The 18,439-nt window shown below is 39.3% G+C and overlaps 1 protein-coding gene across 7 annotated transcripts in view; it reads left to right on the top strand.

Annotated features, from left to right (window-relative positions):
- The first annotated feature begins 10,755 nt into the window (after nt 1–10,755).
- Tpk1 (thiamin pyrophosphokinase 1) overlaps nt 10,756–18,439 on the top strand; it is a 351,972-nt gene continuing 344,288 nt past the window's right edge. For 2 of the 7 annotated variants that reach the window (XM_046434098.2, XM_058575779.1), the window contains exons 1-2: nt 11,108–11,364; nt 11,648–11,706. In XM_046434098.2, coding sequence (XP_046290054.1) covers nt 11,664–11,706 — 43 coding nt within the window. In that variant the 5' untranslated portion in view covers nt 11,108–11,364; nt 11,648–11,663. Of the gene's footprint in view, nt 11,004–11,107; nt 11,365–11,386; nt 11,558–11,647; nt 11,707–18,439 lie in introns of those variants that run through there. The other 5 variants (XM_058575780.1, XM_058575775.1, XM_058575778.1 and 2 more) reach the window with 5 other exon arrangements.

The raw sequence follows: 18,439 nt of genomic DNA, 5'->3' as shown, positions 1-18,439 counted from the left end.
GAGATGTTTTCTTCAAAGAATGGATACCTAAATTGTTTTAAAGCAGAGAGTAGACTATTTTGGTGCTTTTTACTGCTAAGATAACCATTCTCCTCTTCATTTATCCCAAGTAAGTCACCTGAGAGTAAGACACACTGAACCATCCAGATTATTTAGGAATGCACACCTCCGTGTTTGCAAGTAGCTTTGTACCTTAAAGGAAATGATGCCTTCAGTACTAGAACATAACACGAGATTGCCTCACTTCTCTGGCAGAAAGTTATCCTAAGGGTAGGTCACCTAGTAACAGGCCTTTCTCTTACAAATGTCAGCATTCAAATTGAATTCCTTCCCTGTTTGCACTCTGCAGAATCAAACAAAATCTCAGTTTACATGCCACTGCATCTGCAAACTCCTCCTTGCTGGGATGTGATCAGTGAGAACTGTGGATGGAACTGTTTTGGCCAGAGGTAAAGGTTAAATGTGAATTTGAACCAGATCCAGAGCTTGACTCAACATTTGGACATTAAAACTGTCAGATGATCCTACAAAATATGCCCAGTGATTGTTTTCTGGACCAGTTGGCCCTCTAAGTAGATTGACTTTCAAGTTTTATCCCACACTCTGAGATTACTTAGAGAGCAAGGAGACATGAAATTGTTGACACAAGAGGGTATAATGTTTGTAATAAAGTCAGCCATTTGTTTCTCTTATATCTGTATATTGAAAGGTTTTGAATCCTAGAACACTTAAGGATGAACAGACAATCAAGTTTCAGACAGGCTTAATAATTAAACTTTGCTATGGGTTTTAAATAGATGTATTTTATGACCTTCCTATAACTATACAAAGTATTTTAATTTCAAGATAAATAAACCCTTTCAATTCTTTTTTTCTTTTTTTTTTTGCGCACTGGGGATTGAGCCTAAGGGAACTCTACCACTGGCCACAGCACTTTTTATCATTGAGACCGGGCCTCCCTAAGTTGCCTGGGCTGGCCTCCAGCGTGCCCCCCTCCTGCCTCAACCTCCCCAGTGGCTGAAATTATAGATGCTTGCCACTGCGCCCAGCATTAATTCTTAGCTTTTCAAGAGCTTCTTTTGTGTGAGAAGACAAAACTTCACAATACTTATTACTTCCTTTATTGTAAATGGACAGTCTGGGATTTTTTAAAAATGCATTTATTAGATGTGGTTGCACACCCAGTGACATGGGAGCCAGAGGCAGAAGGATCACAACTTTGAGGACATCCTTGGCAAATTCAAGGCCAGTCAGGGCAACTTAGCAAAACACTGTCTCAAAATAAATAAATAAATAAAAAGGGCTGGGAATGTAGCTCGGTGGTAAAGTGCCCCTGGGTTTATGTCCCAGTGCTGGAGCCAAAAAAAAAAAAAAAAAAAAAGCACTTCCTTTTATAGTAACAGATAAAAACAGGTGAATAATTGGGAAAGAAGGACAGATCGAAGGAGTGAAAGAATCACTTTTAGCTTTTCTTTTGAGATAAGAAAATAAGACAACTTATAATAGATAGACTATATTCTGTGTTACCTTGGAAAATTCTTAGTCTTTCTGGGCCTCAAATTCCCCACTCAAAATGGTCACAAAAATACTATATTTATCTGCTATGAGACACCACTAATTTTAACACATGCCATTGTTTCATGTACCACTGAGGTAAACAAAATGTCCCAGAAATCATGAAACAATGCTTTATGATCCCTTAGAATTGTGATGTTATACTTGTTGAAAGTTCTTTTTAAGCCTTCTTTTAGACACATTATTGCCTCATTTTTATGAATTTCTATGGCACAATAACTTCCAATATAGTATAAACCTGGCTGTGCTTTCACAAGGCATGAAGACCATGTTACTTCTGCCTGAAAATGACTGTCACCTACCATTAATTACAAATGCTCCAAGGTCAAAGGTGTCAATATGTGAAGAACGAAAATCTGCATTAGATTCTACAAAGCATGGAATTATTTTTTCATCAATGCAAATAACTTTTGTTATTATTAATTGTATGACTGTTATTAATAATCATTTGTATACTACAGTTGATTATGTCCTTAACTAAATAAACTGAGCATCCTATATCTGCTTCTGCACTATGGAAGCTATTAAAGTTGAATTTTGAGTATAGTGAGAAAATGATTTCTCCCTTTGTTGGCATAAATTTGGGGGACACTTCTCTGGTCAAATGCCATCAACAATCCAATATCTAGTTATTTAATCTTTTATGCTTGTTCCTAAAGTTCCCAAAGTCTTCTAAGAACTATGGTCAGCATCACTCTTGAATAGATTTTCCTCTAAATAGGATGGCTGGTTTACCTTTAAGAGCCACTCTTCCTTTGATTGACCCATAAGTACAACCAAGTGTAGTTACTATCCTTTCAACTTTCTACTTCTTCCCTTGACAGGGAACCTTAAAAAACATGATGGCTCCATCTGTCAAGCTTTGCAGATTTTAGGGCTTTGTATAAACTCAGTGGAACCTACATAGTCTACCTTGATGGCCCCATCCTAGCTGAATGTTGCACTGAACTGCTTCTCAAACAATGGAAGAATCTTTGGAGTCCTCTGGCTGTGCTTCACCTCTGCGACTTACTTTCAGAGGCTCATAACACAAGGTCAACCATACCACAAGATGTATTTCTTTAAGTGCAGTAACCTTTTTGTTCACTCAAGCAAATTAAAAAATATAAATAAAACACTGAACTACCTAATGTAAAAATAAATTTATAAGTATGAACTTTGAAAGGATCAAATGTTTATCTTATACCAGATTGGTTTTATGTTCATTACAGTTGAGTACAATCTGTTAAAAAAATCATCATTTTGTTTTTTGATAAAAATAAGGGTGAATCTTTGTTTTAATATTCACTTTTCAGTTTTAGGTGGACACAATATCTTTATTTTACATGTATGTGGTGCTGAGGATCGAACCCAGTGCCCCATGGATGCTATGCGAGCACTCTACCGCTGAGCCACAACCCCAGCCCCAAAGGATGAATCTTTAGAAAGTAAAGTAAAAATCTTCTTTATTGTCAATGATATGGTATGCATTCCTGCTCACAAACTTAATATTTATACTTTCAAGATCAACACGTTTAACAGTCCTTGTTTTCTAAATCTCAATCTTTTAGTGTTTTATAGTCGCTTTATCTTCTCAACTTTTATCTTCTTAAACTGCTGAAACTTACCCTAAATGATGTAGCCACACATCATTCCAAAGGGTCCCTAGCAGAGGGACTTTGGACACGTGCCAGCATTTCATCTTGACGTATGCTTCTCTGCTGCCCTCTACTGTAAGTATCAACAATTTTTACAAGACTGCCAGAATATATATGTAAATCTTAGTAATGGAAAAAGCAGAATACTGAGTAAAAACTCTACTTTGGAAAGAAGAAAGCACGAAAGTAACCTAAAAAGAAAAGTGGTCATTTTATTTTTATTAAACTACTCCAAAATGTTGCTATTTTAAGTAACAATTATTAAAATAATGTTCCCAAAATATGACCCATCATGCTAAGCCAAGTTGGCTACATCTGTAGTGGTTGGAAGAAATTATCTCAAGATCTCAAGTTGGAATGATTTTGTTCATTCCCTAATAAATGAGTTGAAATAAGAGGACTTGTAAAAACTCATACATCTTCACTTCTACTCCCTATCTTCTTTTTCTCAAAAACTTTCCTTTACAGGAAATAATTTATTTTTCTCCTCTTATCAAAATTAAAATGGTCAGTTATTTACCCTAGTTCATACTCAACTTTATTCTAACAAAAGCACATTTGAAGTTCATAACATTTCCTTTCCTTTCAACAAATATTTATTGAGCATGTTCATTGTCTAAATTCCTTGTTAATAGCAGGAATGAGACTCATTCCTGACCACACTGAACCTGCAGTCTATGAGAAGCTATAGACCTATAACAACAACAACAATAAAAATCAGGAATACTTATTTAATTATATTTTCCAGGAACAGTATTATAAGCAGAATGAGTAGCATATATAAAAGGCTCTGGGAGGGAATTTGGTGCACTTGGAATAAAAAGGTCAGAGTGGCGTACATGAGGCTGGAGAGTGAGGCAAGAACAGAACATGCCAGGTCTTCTGAGATACACTGAGGATTTTGGCTTTTATCCCAAGAGTAGTTGGAACCACTCCATCACAGTTGGCAGAGGAGTGACATGATCGCATTGTGATTGAGAGAGATCACTATGCTGTCTGTGTGGGACAAGTGGAGACAAGTCAGAGTGTGGGCTTATTTTCTTGGGATATGGCCCAGTTGCAGTGAGGTATAAACAGAGGCTTGAAATGAGGAGGCGGCAGTAGATGATTTGGAGACATTTTTAAGAAAATACAAGTGAAAAAGTTTGGCATGTGGTTGGCTGGGAGTTGAGAGGGAGGCTGTAGAGTTGGGCTACAAAGGAAGAGCAGTTCCAAAGCAGAGGAGGAGTGTAAATTCATCACTAAAAGTGCTGTTTTCTCTGTAATTCAAAACAGAACTATGCCTTCTTTACCTCTCTCCCTTGCTCACATCCAACTACTTATAGACACACATGTATACCCCACTCTCAGAATTCCAGGCATGTTCCAGCCATGTCATCCTAAACTAATGTGGAAGACTTCTCCTCCCACTATAAATACTGAAATGGTGAAGAAATTTAATTATGTAAGTGTATGAATACATATCTGAGCTTAAAAATAGGGAGGGGTGGTGAAAAGCTACCTGTGGCAAAACAAAGAGTTAAATAAAAGTGTGATAACATGCTAATATGTAACTCTTAGGAGATTACTCTAAGCTTGTTTCTTATCTGTAAAACAGTAATACTTAATTTGATATAGCATGAAGATTAAGTGGAATAGTAAGGTGCTTAGAACAGTGTCCAACTTGCAGTTAGCTAGGAGCAAGGGAACTGAGTGCATTCTGATTCAGCTGTTGTTAAGGACTCCTGACCCTCCATAGGCCTTAGAGCTGGGAGCTAAAAGGAGAAAGCAGTTGGGACACGAGGCATGCCTTGGAATTCAGGCAGTGGACTGCCAGAAGTGAGATCCTGTCACTGAAAATGAACCACCACTAGCACTCATAAACCCAGCCATGAAAACCATAAGGAAGCTTCTAGGTACTTTACACAGTGCACTGAATGGAAAGGAGATAAATCAACTTTGAGTGAGCTAAGGTGGGATTTGAGCCATACATTGGTGCAAACACTCTGAAGTGAAATTTTCAGGGAAAATCTCCTTCAGAAACATTGAAATCCATACAATAGTGTCACAAGAAACACCAAAACTTCTGTTTACATACAATCAAAAAATGTAGCCACAAACAGAAAGAACAATGTGAATCAGTAGATATAATCTTTAGGCTTTCTTTCTCCTGTTGATTTTATGGGATTTATGTGACTTAACAATCTGTAAAGGTGTATAAAATAAGCTTAAAGTGATTAAAGAAGTTAACAAGTAGCCACCATGAAAACAGAGAATATAAATAAGTCACACATATTTGAAACTAAATGTAAAAACTGATCCTGAAAATATCAAAATGAAGAGAGAAATATTTTCAGAATATTGCTTAATAGCAGGAACAAATTAAAGAATTGCTGAATTAACCTAATAAACTGTCTCCAGAGGATAACCTTTTCATTGTTAACAAAAAAAGATATGAAGCCAGAAAGAGCTGAGCAGATAAGAGGTTCCAGTCATGCTGGCTTTTATGCGGGAGAGTAATGAGATCATTATCTATTCCATTGTCTGGCCCAACAGTCAAAAACTCCTGACTGCACACGCAGCTTCCAATGAACATTTTAGGATTTATGTTTCATCTCAGACTTGTGGGTTATTACAGATGTGAGAGTGGGAACGTAAGGTTTAGGGGATGATTCTATAGCCTGGGCCTACTTTGCTGACACTCGCATGCTTTCTTATAAAAAGCAACTTGGGTGCAGACCTGCCTGGCTTAAGTCAGTGGAATGCCACATTCCTCAGCAAACAACTGTTATCTGCAGGAGAAATGTAAGGGTTCAAAGGCCTCTCCCTGCCAATTAGAACAGTTTACCCTGAAGGGGGACACTTTAGTGACCCTTACACAGACCAGATTCCAGAACTCAGGAGATAAGGATAATGCCCCCTAACAATAAAATCTGAGAACAGGTTCCATTTAGAACAGTAGAGTTGCCTTGGATCCATGCATGTCCCCTCTGCAGGGGTAAGTGTGATGCCATCTTGCTGTCAGTCACAAGCCCAGAGATGGACCTGGGTGGGTCTCTCTTGAAACTTCCCTGGGACCCACAAGCAAGAGAGGCACAGTCCTCTCTCCTCTCTGAGAGGACCCATTTTCTCTCTTGAGAGTGTCTCCTTTTCTCCTTCTATTCTAATATATCATGTCTGTTAGTCTGAGAAAAATGCCTAAAATCTTTTTAGCACAATTGTTTAAAAAAAAAAAAAGTAACCCAGGATCTCTGTGGCTGCATCCTTGGGAAGCCCTAGTTCTGTAACAGACTTACTGGAAAGAATTTCTACTATTTCTCATACAGAAGTATCTGACACCAAACCTATCTTCCTGCATAAGCAAATAGAGAAGCAAAAATATATATCAAATAACATACAGAGAAGAATCATGATCAGTGAGACAAAGAAAACCATCTAGATGAGCCCCTGATCATCTATGCATTCTGTCTAGAGGTCACTTCCAAGTTATCACACAGTTGGCCTCACTGACTTAAAGCAAGACAAGAATTGGGAGAGGCCAAGGTGGCAAGGACTTGCAGGGCAAAATACTACAGAACCATACAGAAAGGAGCTCTAGAAATCTGTAAAGTTACACCGGAGTCACTGGCAATCCAATTTTAGACCTGTACTAGTTTTTGCAAAAAAGCAGCACCATTTTTTTTATTCAATGTTTTTGTAGGCCCAACAAACTTCTGCAATCTATTTATTGAAAAATACATAACCCAGAATGCCATAAATCAAGTGAGGCTTAGGTGCAAATTTACATTATAATATTGATTTAAAATTCATTTGCTATCATCTTAACAAGTCTTGTTTTCTCCCATACTAGTAAATTACTATTTACTTTGTTAGAGAAGTAAAAAATTTGGAGTCAAATCTGTCACAACCCATACCTAATAGATAGCCCAAAATGAAAGTTGATTCTGGCCCTCAAATATTCCCAAATCTTTTCACTTTGAACTTCTTTACTGCATCCACTGCATCTAGGTCAATATGCCATCAGCCATTAGCTGATGTACTAGTTAGGACTAAGAGTAGAAGGCATATGACAACAGACCCATCTGCTCCTGCCACGAAAAGACCAAAACAACTAAACAAGAGTGGATTAAGCAAGTTGGAAGCTTATTGCTCTTTCACAAATATGAGACTTATTTAAATAAGGCACGAGTTTGTTTTCCTTCATACTACAGAGCCAGGTTGCTGACTCCTAAAACACTGTTGCTTTTTACTGCAACAGACTTCAAGCTGGTAAGGAACAGGTGGATGGGATTTCGAGTGGTGATTGCCAAGTGTTACTAAACTCTTTTGTGAACCTTGTACTATCCATAGGGTAAATTATTATTTAGCCCATTTCTATTATGTTTACGCTATAGATGTTTGAATGGTTAATAAATCACACACACTCGCACATAATCCTTTATAAAAATATATATAGAGAAAATATTACTCTGCACCATATGCAGAGTGTTTGGCACTAAGAAGACAGCAATGAAGAGATCAGGCAAAATCCCTTATTTGTTATAGAGAGGACAGTCAATAAACAAGTTCTCCAAGATAAAGAGTATGAAGAAGAAAACCAGAATGCTAAGATGGAGAGTAACTAAGGAAGCTAGCTTAGATAGGAAAATCAAGGAAGGTTTCTTTGAAGAGGCAATATTTGAGCTCAAGGTTGGAGTGACAAACAGAATAAGAAGCAGAAACTGAGTTTGTGAATGAGTAAAAAAAAAAAAAAAGGCAAATTAAAAATATCAAGGAGTACAAAGGAACAAGGAGGCTAAGGAGAGAAGTGAAGACATTGGGAAGAGAAGAAATGAGTGATTTCGGTTTTAGTCCCTTGATTCAGAGGCAGTAGGGAAATATGCAAGTGGAAATACACTAAAGGTGGCTGAAAATGCTGCTTGGCTTTGACTGTGAGATCACAATAGGTATGTGTTTTGAGGCAAAGAGAATGGATGGAGCATCCCATACTCATGGTTGGAAGAATTGTCCACAGTACCCAAAGTGATCTATATTCTAAATGCAATTCCTGTCAAAATACCAATGGAAATTTTCACAGAAATAGAAAAAAAGTTATATGGAACCACAAAAGACCTGTCCAAGCAATCTGAGAGAAACGAACAAAGCTGTGTCATTAGAATCTCTGACTTCAAAACATACTACAAAGTGATAGTAACTAAAACAGCAGATAAAAACAGACACACAGACCAATGGGATGAATTCAATTCCTTGTATTTTCAGCCAACTGATTTTTATTAAAGGCAGCAAGAACATCCAAGGACAATCTCTTTTATAAATGGTTCTGGGAAAATTGAATATTTATCCACAGAGGAAAGAAACTAGACCCTAACTCGTACTGTATATAAAAATCAACTTGAAATGGATCAGACTTAAATGTATGACCTGAAATTATTAAATGACTAGAAGCAAATAATAAGGGTCTAGTTAAGATTTTTTTTAATATGAACCCTAAAGCCTAGGCAACAAGTAAAATTAGACAAATGAAATTACATTAAAGTAAAAAACTTCTGTGCAGCAAAGGAAACAATTATCAGAAAAGACAATCTACAGAATGGGAGAAAATTATGTGCAAACTATTCATCCAATAATATACAAGGAATATATAAGGAACTTAAACAACTCAACAGCAAATACCAAACAATCCAATTTAATAATGGTGTACGACCTGAACAGATACTGCTGGAAAGAGGATATACCAATGGCCAACACGTATAGGAGAAAATGCTCAACATCCCTAATCTTCAAAATAATATCAAAAAGATATAAAAGAAATAAATAAAAGACAAATCTTGGCCAGGAAGTGGAGAAAGGAGAACCCTCATACACTGTTGGTAGGAATGTAAATTAGTGTGATCCTTATGGAAAACAGGATGGAGGTGCCTCAGAAAACTAACAATAGAATGAGCATGTGATCCAGTAATGCCACTGTTGGGGATAAATGTTGAAGAGACATCTGCACTTTCACATTTACAACAGCCAAGCTACGGAATCAATCTAGTGTCTATGGATGAGTGAATGGATAAAGAAAATGTGTTCTCTATACTCAGTGCACCATTATCAGATATAGAAATAATAATAAAAAAAATTCTGTCATTGCAGCAACATGGATGGAATGAGGCACTGTTGAGTAAAATAAGTCAGGCATGGAAGACAAATACCATGTTCTTATGTGAAAATTCAAAAAGTTGAACTCTTAAGAAGTAGAGGATAGAACAGTGATTAGCAGAACCTGGGAAAGGTTTGGGGGGAGGGAGGAATGCAGAGAAGCAGGTGTGGGTTCTGAGGTGCAGATGGAGGTATAACTTCTAATTCTGTTACAGTGTAGGATAACTATGGTTGATAATACTAATTGAATATCTCAAAGGAGTTGGTAGGGAGGACTGCATCTTCCAAATACAAAGAAATGTTATGCCTGAAGTGACAGACATACCAGTTACCCTGACCTGAGCACTACACGTTGTATACATGAATCGTCACACTGTAATACCCCATAAATGTGTAATTCTTGTGAAACAAAAAATACATTTAAAATATGTACTAATAAGTATGAGATAGCAAGTGATATTTCCCTCAACATATTGCCTTCTACCTACTCCATCCCTTCTGCTTAGAGGTTACCTTTAACAATTAATTCCTTAGGATATTAAAACATTTAAAAATACAAGTGAGATTCTTCTGCCTACACTTATACAATTTATTCTGTTGTTGACATTTTTCCACGAGGGCATATGATTTTATTTTTTTTCAATAATTCCTTGTATAATATGCCATAATTTTACGTTTCCTCCCACCACGTATTAGTGGAGATCATAATTATTTAATGAACCTGTATTTTGGAAGAAGCGCATTGATTAGTTGGAGGAATAGCGTGAACAAAACCAGAAAGGGGTCCTGCCCTTAGGAAGCTAGCAATCCAACAGGAGTGCTAAGTGAAGTAAGATAACTCGGATTGTGATTATAGCTATGTGGCCAATCAATCCAAGATGAGATGGGGGGGGGGGTGCTGGTTTGTGCTGAGGCTTGATGAATAGACTGTTTTAAGAAAAAACAGAGAAGTAGCATCCCATATTATCGTAAACGATTTCAATATGAAGATTCAATATTCATTGATTCCTTGCTCTATACCACCAGCTGTTACAGTGTGAATATTTAAGGGTAAAAAAAATTTGGTCCTTGTTTTCTTCGCGCCTACATTTTAGAATAATTAAGCATAAAACCCCTCAAGGGTAACTGGAACATAGTAGTTGCTCTATAAACTTAAATTTTTGTTGTTAAGGAATCATTTGCAATGTGGCAGATAAATTTACTCTATTCTTTAAGGTTCCTTATCTGTGTTTTTTCCATATGAATATCTTCTATAATTGCCTGCCTACAGTCTGGGTCATCATCTCACGCTTTTCCGTGCCCTGATGATTTGTGGTTCTCGCAGGTGTTGCAGCTACGGCACCCAATTGTGTTACACGTGCGCATCTCTACACGACTGGCACCTTTAAACGTGCCCTTCTGAAAACTTTAGGAGATAATACTAGTGTATAAAAGTTGGGTTTGGGGTCCCTTCTTTGGGTCTTCACTCTCGCGGAGACGCCCTGCACCTGTAAGACCCGCGCGCTTCCGCCGTTGCTGCCCAGGCCCAGCCGCCTCCGGTGCAGGCCGGGCCTCCGCCGCCGGGAGGGGTGGCGGTGCGGGCTCGTCGGAGGTGAGTCTCGCCCGGCGCTGGAAAGGGCTGCACGGCCGGGGCCCTTTCTTCTGGGGAGACGGAGCGGCGCGCGGCAGGTGGTTTCTTCCAGGACGCGCCGGGGGCGGGGAGGAAAGGGTGGCGCGGGGCCGGAGGGCAGGCGCTGGCGGCCGCGTGAGATCAAAGCGAGCGCGGCCGCGGAGGAGGCGGGGAAGCTGCTTTGCTGGTGAGCGAGGAATACCTTGCTTCGCGTCCAGCAGGGACGGCCTCTGTGCCGAGGTGGGGCGTAGAGGGCTGCGCAGAAGCACGGAGCGGGTCTAGTGCGGAGCCGCGAAGGCGAAGCCGCGCGGGAGGCTCGGCGCTCCCGGAAGGAGGCTGCACGCCAGGCGCCTCAGCCGCGCGCCGAGCGGTCGATAGGAGCAGCGCTCCGAGGCTTGGGCTCCTCCCGCCATTGTGTAGGTGAGGCTGCCGCGGGAGGAGGGGGAGCAGTGGGGAGGGGGCGGCCGGCGGGTGATGCCGGGTTCCCGGATGGAGGCCGGAGGGGCGGTCCCCGAAGAGCACGGAGCGTACCCGCTTTGCCGTCTCCCCCACCCCTGCCCTGTTCCCGCCCTGCCCGCGCGCTCCCGCGATGCGCAGCCCCAGCACTGCGCGGGTCAGACGGCAGCGAGCGGGGTGGGCGGTGGCGCTGCGCTCCCCTAGCAGCCTGGGAGATTCTAACCTGCGCTTTTGTGTTTTAATGCAGAGGCCAGTATTCCGCTATGGAGCATGCCTTTACCCCGCTGGAGCCCCTGCTTCCCGCTGGTACTGTACTGCTTCTCGCGCCCTTACACGGCGCTCCCGTGCCCCTCCCGGAGAGAGGTTAAAGGGACTCCATGCCACCCTGAGCGGTTGCAGCCTCATGCTGCCCGATTCCTCGCACTGCATCCCAGGGCCTCAGTTTTCTCATCCTCCCTTGGGCCTCAGTTTCCTTATCTGAAAAAGGAGCATACATATGAGTCCTTATGAAGACTGAATGACTTGATAGTTTGTGTGTCCTCTACCTGTAGCCCAGTGAGTGCACCTGTACAGTTAGTTAACTGATAGACCTCTTACAGCAGCGGGATCACATCTGCAGCAGAGCAGAACATGCACGAGGGAAAGTCATTGTCACTGTCCACGGTGCATTTCTAATTCACTGGGAAGGTGCTGGAGCTTACCCAGCAACAGATTAAGACATTTCTTACATAATCATTTATTAATCTGTTAATATTGCACTTCAGTGGAAGTGAGGATGGAATGAATGAATTTTATTGGTAGCATTCATTCTCATGTGTAGTGATTGATTTCTTTGTGATAATTTCGAAAGGTTAGATGTATATTTTTTTGCCAGTTAGTTTTTATTGTTTCCATCTGGGTCCAAGATACCCAGAACTTCTAGTTTTTCAGTTTCATAAACAACATGGTCTTTTAATATTACATTACTTGACACCTGACTCTACCTTTATATCTTACTTTGCTGATGAAGGAAAACACTAAGTGATAGAATGAGAATCTGAACCAGTGTCTTTTTGCTTGGTTAAGAGGTGGGGTGTCTAATTATTGCTATAACAGCTTTTGAAAAGTTAAGAAAGGCATCAACAAATAACGTTTGTGGATTAGATTCCATAGTGTCAGTTATCCAATAGTGGCAAGAACCAATGGCAGTACCAAAAATAAACATTTTATGCAGGTGGCCTGTTGGCCTTGAGATTGATACTAAAAGCTCAGAGCACTATTGTCTGAAGCTTGCTAATGTCTTCTGGGTTAGAAGAAATACATCATAGAGATGGTGAGTGCTGCACAGGGAAGATTATATTCAGGAATGAGAATCTCCACGTTAAATACTAGTTGGCCACTAAGTAGTCCTGTACCTCATAGCTCAGTTTCTTCATCTGTCACATAGAAATGCATCATAGGGTTATTGTCCAAAGAGTAGGTACATGTTAAGCACTTCCCTTCTGTAGCTATAAGCTGTTACATGCAGCAGCAGGTCTAGAGGGAAAACAAAGGCGGTTGAATCTCAGGTCAGGGCTGAGATGGAAAACATTTGGAGTAACATGAGGACAGAGAGCTCTGCTTCTTTTTTAATCAGAGGCTTAGAGAAGGCCTTGACCCCTTAAGTCAGAACATTTGTAAGCTCCACATTTAGAGCTAGGCCTGTAGGGGTCCAAGATAACCCAGTGTCAAGTTCAGATTCATGGAGACAGAACCCAGTGCTTCCTTGGGCTGTTTTCAGAGTTTTCTTCCTGTTCTTGCTTGTGAAATGATGTAGATTCCTGTGTTACCTCTAGCTTTGGCCTTGAAACAAAGGCCCCAGGCATATTGATGTTGACTGTAGATATGTAGAAGATATTTTAAAACAGAACACTTACTGTGAGGGGACCAGTGTCAAGCCTGGTCATGCTTTGGGGAAAAAAATGAACACATACAGCATTCAAAGTAAAAAATATCTGAGGTTAACTTCATTAGAGGAATTCCTTTCATCAAGGAGACATTTAAAACTTATCTAGCAGAAAAGTTGTATTCATAAATTCTGTGAATTTGTTGGCATTGTTTTATCTGTAACTTACTTGTATCTAATATACTGGGCAATCCAACAATAAAGCTGATTCTCCAGAGTTTTGAAAAGTTGCCAGGAAAGATATTGTGGACAAATATAGTTTTGGGGGTTGATCACTATTTTAGAGAAAGGTGGTATTCTTAAAAGAACTTTTTTGTTTTGTGAACTACAGTGTGAATTTTTTCTGTATTCTGTTCTGGAAATAACCATTGTTACTCATTTCAAAGTGAATTCGTATTATAAATTGTTTTGTAAGTAACTATTTTTGGGGCAATAAGTTAAAATATGTGGGTATTTTTTACTTTGAATGCTGTATGTGTTCGTTTTTTCCCCAAATAAAATAGAATGGTTTCTAAAATAAAGAATCAGTTCTATTTACCAGAGATTATTAACCTAAAAACTTATATGAATGTCAGTGGTAGAGCATATACTTAACATGTGTGAAGCCCTGGGTTAAGCCCTAGCACACACTCACATAAATTGTGTTTTAAACTGTGTGCATGTGTATGTAGATAATTAAAAGTTTGTGATAAGACCTAGTTTATGTCCTTTTCTACAACTTTTTCACTATTTTGTTGTGGTCCATATGTAAAATTTTCTCAAGATCTGTAGTTTTTTTAAAACCACATATGCAATGTAGACTCAAATTAGCTAGCTAGTCTTTCTTAATAGACATTTATGTTATTTCCGGTCTTTACTGTTAAAAATCTACAATGCATATTTTTTAAACACTTTTATTGTGTTTTTTTTTGTTATATAAATCATTAGGCTACATTTTGACCTAATCACAAAAGCGTGGGATACGATTTGGTCTAATTCAGTCCCCAGCACTTCCTTCCTCCTCCTGCTCCTCTCCGTCTCCTCTGCTGATCTTTCTACAATTTATTTGTAGTGTTTTGTTTTTACATTAGTCTCTGGTGGATATCCTTGATACTGGGATTCTCTGTGCTATATTCCTGTGTGTACATTTGAAAGTTCAGTGAGATCATTCCACCATTCTTTTCTTTTCCTGTCCTTCCTTCCTCCTCTTCAATCTCCTTCATCTACTCTAATGGTCTTTCCTCTATTTTGATGAAATTCCCTGTCACATTTTTTTCTTTCTTTTCCCCTTCCCCCTCCACTTTATTTTGGATTGGTTTCCACATATCAGAGAAAACATTCATCCTTCGGTTTTGTGGGACTGGCTTATTTCACTTAACATGATAATCTCCAGATTCATCCATTTACTGGCAAATGCCGTAATGTCATTCTTATTTATGGCTGAGTAATACTCCATTGTATACACACACCACATTTTCTTTATCCATTCATCTGTTGAAGGGCACCTAGGTTGTTTCCATGCTTTGGCTCTTGTGAATTGTGCTGCTATAAACATTGATGTGCCTTCATCACTATACTATGCTGATTTTAAGTCCTTTGGATATTTACTGGGACAGGGGGTTATATGGTGGTTCCATTCCTAGTTTTTTGTTTTTTTTTTAGTTGTAGATGGACACAATACCTTTTTTAAATTTTTTATGTGGTGCTGGGGATTGAACCAGGTGCCTTCCACATGTAAGTCGAGCAGTCTACCACTGAGCTACAACCTCAGCCCCTCCCTAGATTTTTGAGGAATCTCCATACTGCTTTTCAGAGTGGTTGTCATAATTTGCAGTCTCACCAACAGTGTATGAGTGTACCTTTTCCCCCACGTCCTCATGAATGCTTATCATTATTTATACTCTTGATAATTGCCATTCTGACTGGAGTGAAATGAAATCTCAATGTCGTTTTGATTTGCATTTCTCTAATTGCTAGAGATGTTGAACATTTTTTAAAATATTTAACCATTTATATATATATTTTTTTTGGTACTGAGGGTTGATCTCGGGGGCACTTGACCACTGAGTCACATCCCTACTCCTATTTATGTAGAGACAGGGTCTCACTGAGTTGATTAGCGCCTCCCTTTTGCTGAGGCTGGCTTTGAACTCATGATCCTCCTGCCTCAGCCTCCTGAGCCACTGGGATTACAAGCATGTGTCACCATGCCTGGCTGTATTGAGGAGGGTCTGTTTAGTTCTTTTTCCCGTTTATTGATTAGGTTATTATTATTTTTTTGGTGTTAAGTTTTTTGAGTTCTTTGTATATCTGAATATCAATGCCCTAACTGAGGAGCAGGTGAGAAAGGTCTTCTGCCCTTCTATAGGCTCTCTTCATGCCTTTGTTTCCTTTGCTGTGAAGAAGCTTTTTGATTTGATGCCATCCCATTTATTTATTTATTTTTAATTTTATTTCTTGTGCTTTAGACGTCGTGTTAAGGAAGTTGGTTCCTGTGTTGACATGCTGGAGGGTTGGCTCTGCATTTTCTTCTAGCACTTGGAGAGTTTCTGGTCTTATTCTCAGGTCTTTGATCCACTTGGAGTTGATTTTTTTTTGTGCAGATAGGGATCATATTTCATTCCTCTGTTATGGATTTCCAGTTTTCTCAGCACCATTTGTTCAAAAGTCTATCTTATTCCAATGTATGTTTTTGTCACCTTTGTCTAGTATAAGATAAGTGTATCTATGTGGCTTGTCTCAGTGACTTCTATTATATTCCATTGGTCTTCGTATCTGTTTGGGGGCCGGTAGGATGCGCTTTGTTACTCTAGTTCTGTAGTACACTTTGAGGCACAGCATTGTGATGCCTCCAGCTTCATTCTTCTTGCTAAGAATTGCTTAGGCTATTCTGGATCTCTTATTTTCCCACATGAATGTAGCGTTACTTTTTCTAGTTCTGTGAAGAATATCATTGGTGTTTGGATGGGGATTGTGTTGAATCTGTATAGCACTTTTGGTGGTATGGCCATCTTGACAATATTAATTGTGCCTATCCAGCAATATGGGAGGTCTTTCTATCTTCCAAGGTCATCTTCAATTTTTCTTTAGTGTTCTATAGTTTTTATTGTAGAGATCCTTCAATTCTATTTTTAGATTGATTTCCATGTATTTTATTTTCTTTTTTGAGGTTGTTATGAATGGGATAGTTTTCTAATTCTTTTTTCAGCAGATTCATTATTGGAGTATAGGAATACAATTGATTTATGAGTGTTGATCTTGTATCCTGCCACTTTGCTGCATTCATTTATCAGCTCTAGAAGTCTTCTATTGGAGTTTTTAGGGTCTTCTAAATATAGGATCAGGTCTGTCAGCAGAGAGCTCATTTGAGTTCTTCTTTTCCTATTTGTGTCCCTTTAATTTCCTCCTCCTGAATGATTGTTCTGGCTATTATTAAACTCTGTTATCTAGAGTTTCTAGACTATTGAATAGGAGTGGTGAAAGTGAGGACCTTTTCTTATTCATGTTTATAGAGGAAATGCTTTCAGTTTTTCTCCATTCGGTATAATGCTAGCCTTGGGTTTGTCATATAAAGCCTTTACAATGTTGAGGTAAGTTTCTTCTATCCCTATTTTTTTTAGCATTTTAATCATGAATAGGTGCTATACTTTATACACAAAAATATAGGTGTATATTTTTGATCATAATAGTTTTTGAGTATATCAGGATAAATTTCTAGAAATGAAATGGCTGTGTGAAATGGTATATTGCATTATCAAGAGCAACTGTCAACAGAGAGTGCTATGCACTAGTCAGTTTGGAGACTCTGGAGCAAACCAAGATGGATCTAGTTGGATATTGAATTTTGTGTTGCGTAGCCCACATAAAAATTGCAGGGTCTCAAGAGATGGACATGAGGACAGGCTGCAGGAGGCAAAGAAATGGTGGATTGAAGACAACTTAGTTTTCAAAAGAGACATGGGGAAATCGGAAGAGCCTTGCAGGTGATGGGCCGTCCTTGAGGGAGAGCTTGGTGCTACATCTCAGCACGAAGGCCTTCGCAAAGCACGCACATGGCGGCTGTGAGGGAAGAGAGGACCTGATCAGGCTGGAGAGCACAGTTGGAGATTTGGGGAGAATATGGTGGAGCAGTGAGGGTAAAATCCAAACGTGGAGGATGGAGAAGAAGAGAGGGGAAGGAGACAGGTTTTAAAAGTTCCTGTGTCTTCCTCCTTTGGAACAACATTCTATAAAAACCAGACTTTTATATACACCAAATCTCAAATTGTATCATTAATGTCATGGTTCTGCTTTGCTAACCAAGTAGTCATGTGCTGCCTAACAGGAGAGCTCACACATGAGGGTAGTTCCCTAAGTCTACAAAAGAGCCGAAACTGGCCATTGTCTAGTCCTTTTATGTTTGAATCAGCACAGTGACATCACTGTACAGGCATGCAGCCTAGGAGCAACAGGCTATGTAGACTAGTTTGCATAACTATGTACCTTATAGTTGGAGGTAGTCACATCTTCCTTGGGATCCTTACTTTCAGATGTGTTTATTGACACAAACTCTTTTTTAAGACACACAGTAGATAGAGGTTTTAATTTCTAGTTTAAACAGCTACTTAAAAAAAATCAGCTTTCTTGAGGAATAATATACAACATCATTGTATTTAATTTTTAAATTTATTTTTACAAGGTAAAATATGCTGTATTAGTCAGCTTTTGTCACTATATTAACATAAGCCACGTTTTCTTTATGGTGGCCTATTTAGCATACAGGTTTGGAGGTTCAACGTCCAAGATTAATGGCAGCCCTGGTTTAGATTCTGCTGAGGGTGGCTGATGGTGGTACTTTGTTAGGAGTGCATATAGGAGCAAACAATCAAGTCTTGATCAAGGAGCACAGAGAGACTGGGGTCCTCAGTCTCTTCCCAGGGCATACCCCACTGACCTGAGTGCCTTACTATGCCACTTCTTAAAGGTAGCTAACACTTCCCAATAGTGCCACCTGTGGACCTATCCTTAAACCCCAGTGGACCCTTGTAGAACCATACCCTTGCTATCATATAGCAAATGCATTCTGGAAAGTTAGCACACATAAATTAAAATGAAATAAAAATACCCTATTCTAGTCCCTCAAAGATCACCATGTAA

Source organism: Marmota monax, unplaced genomic scaffold (assembly GCF_021218885.2).
Source record: "Marmota monax isolate L192 unplaced genomic scaffold, Marmota_monax_Labrador192_F-V1.1 WCK01_AAM20220418_F8-fsc00122, whole genome shotgun sequence".
NCBI lineage: Eukaryota > Metazoa > Chordata > Mammalia > Rodentia > Sciuridae > Marmota > Marmota monax.
This window is presented reverse-complemented; position numbering and strand designations above follow the sequence as displayed.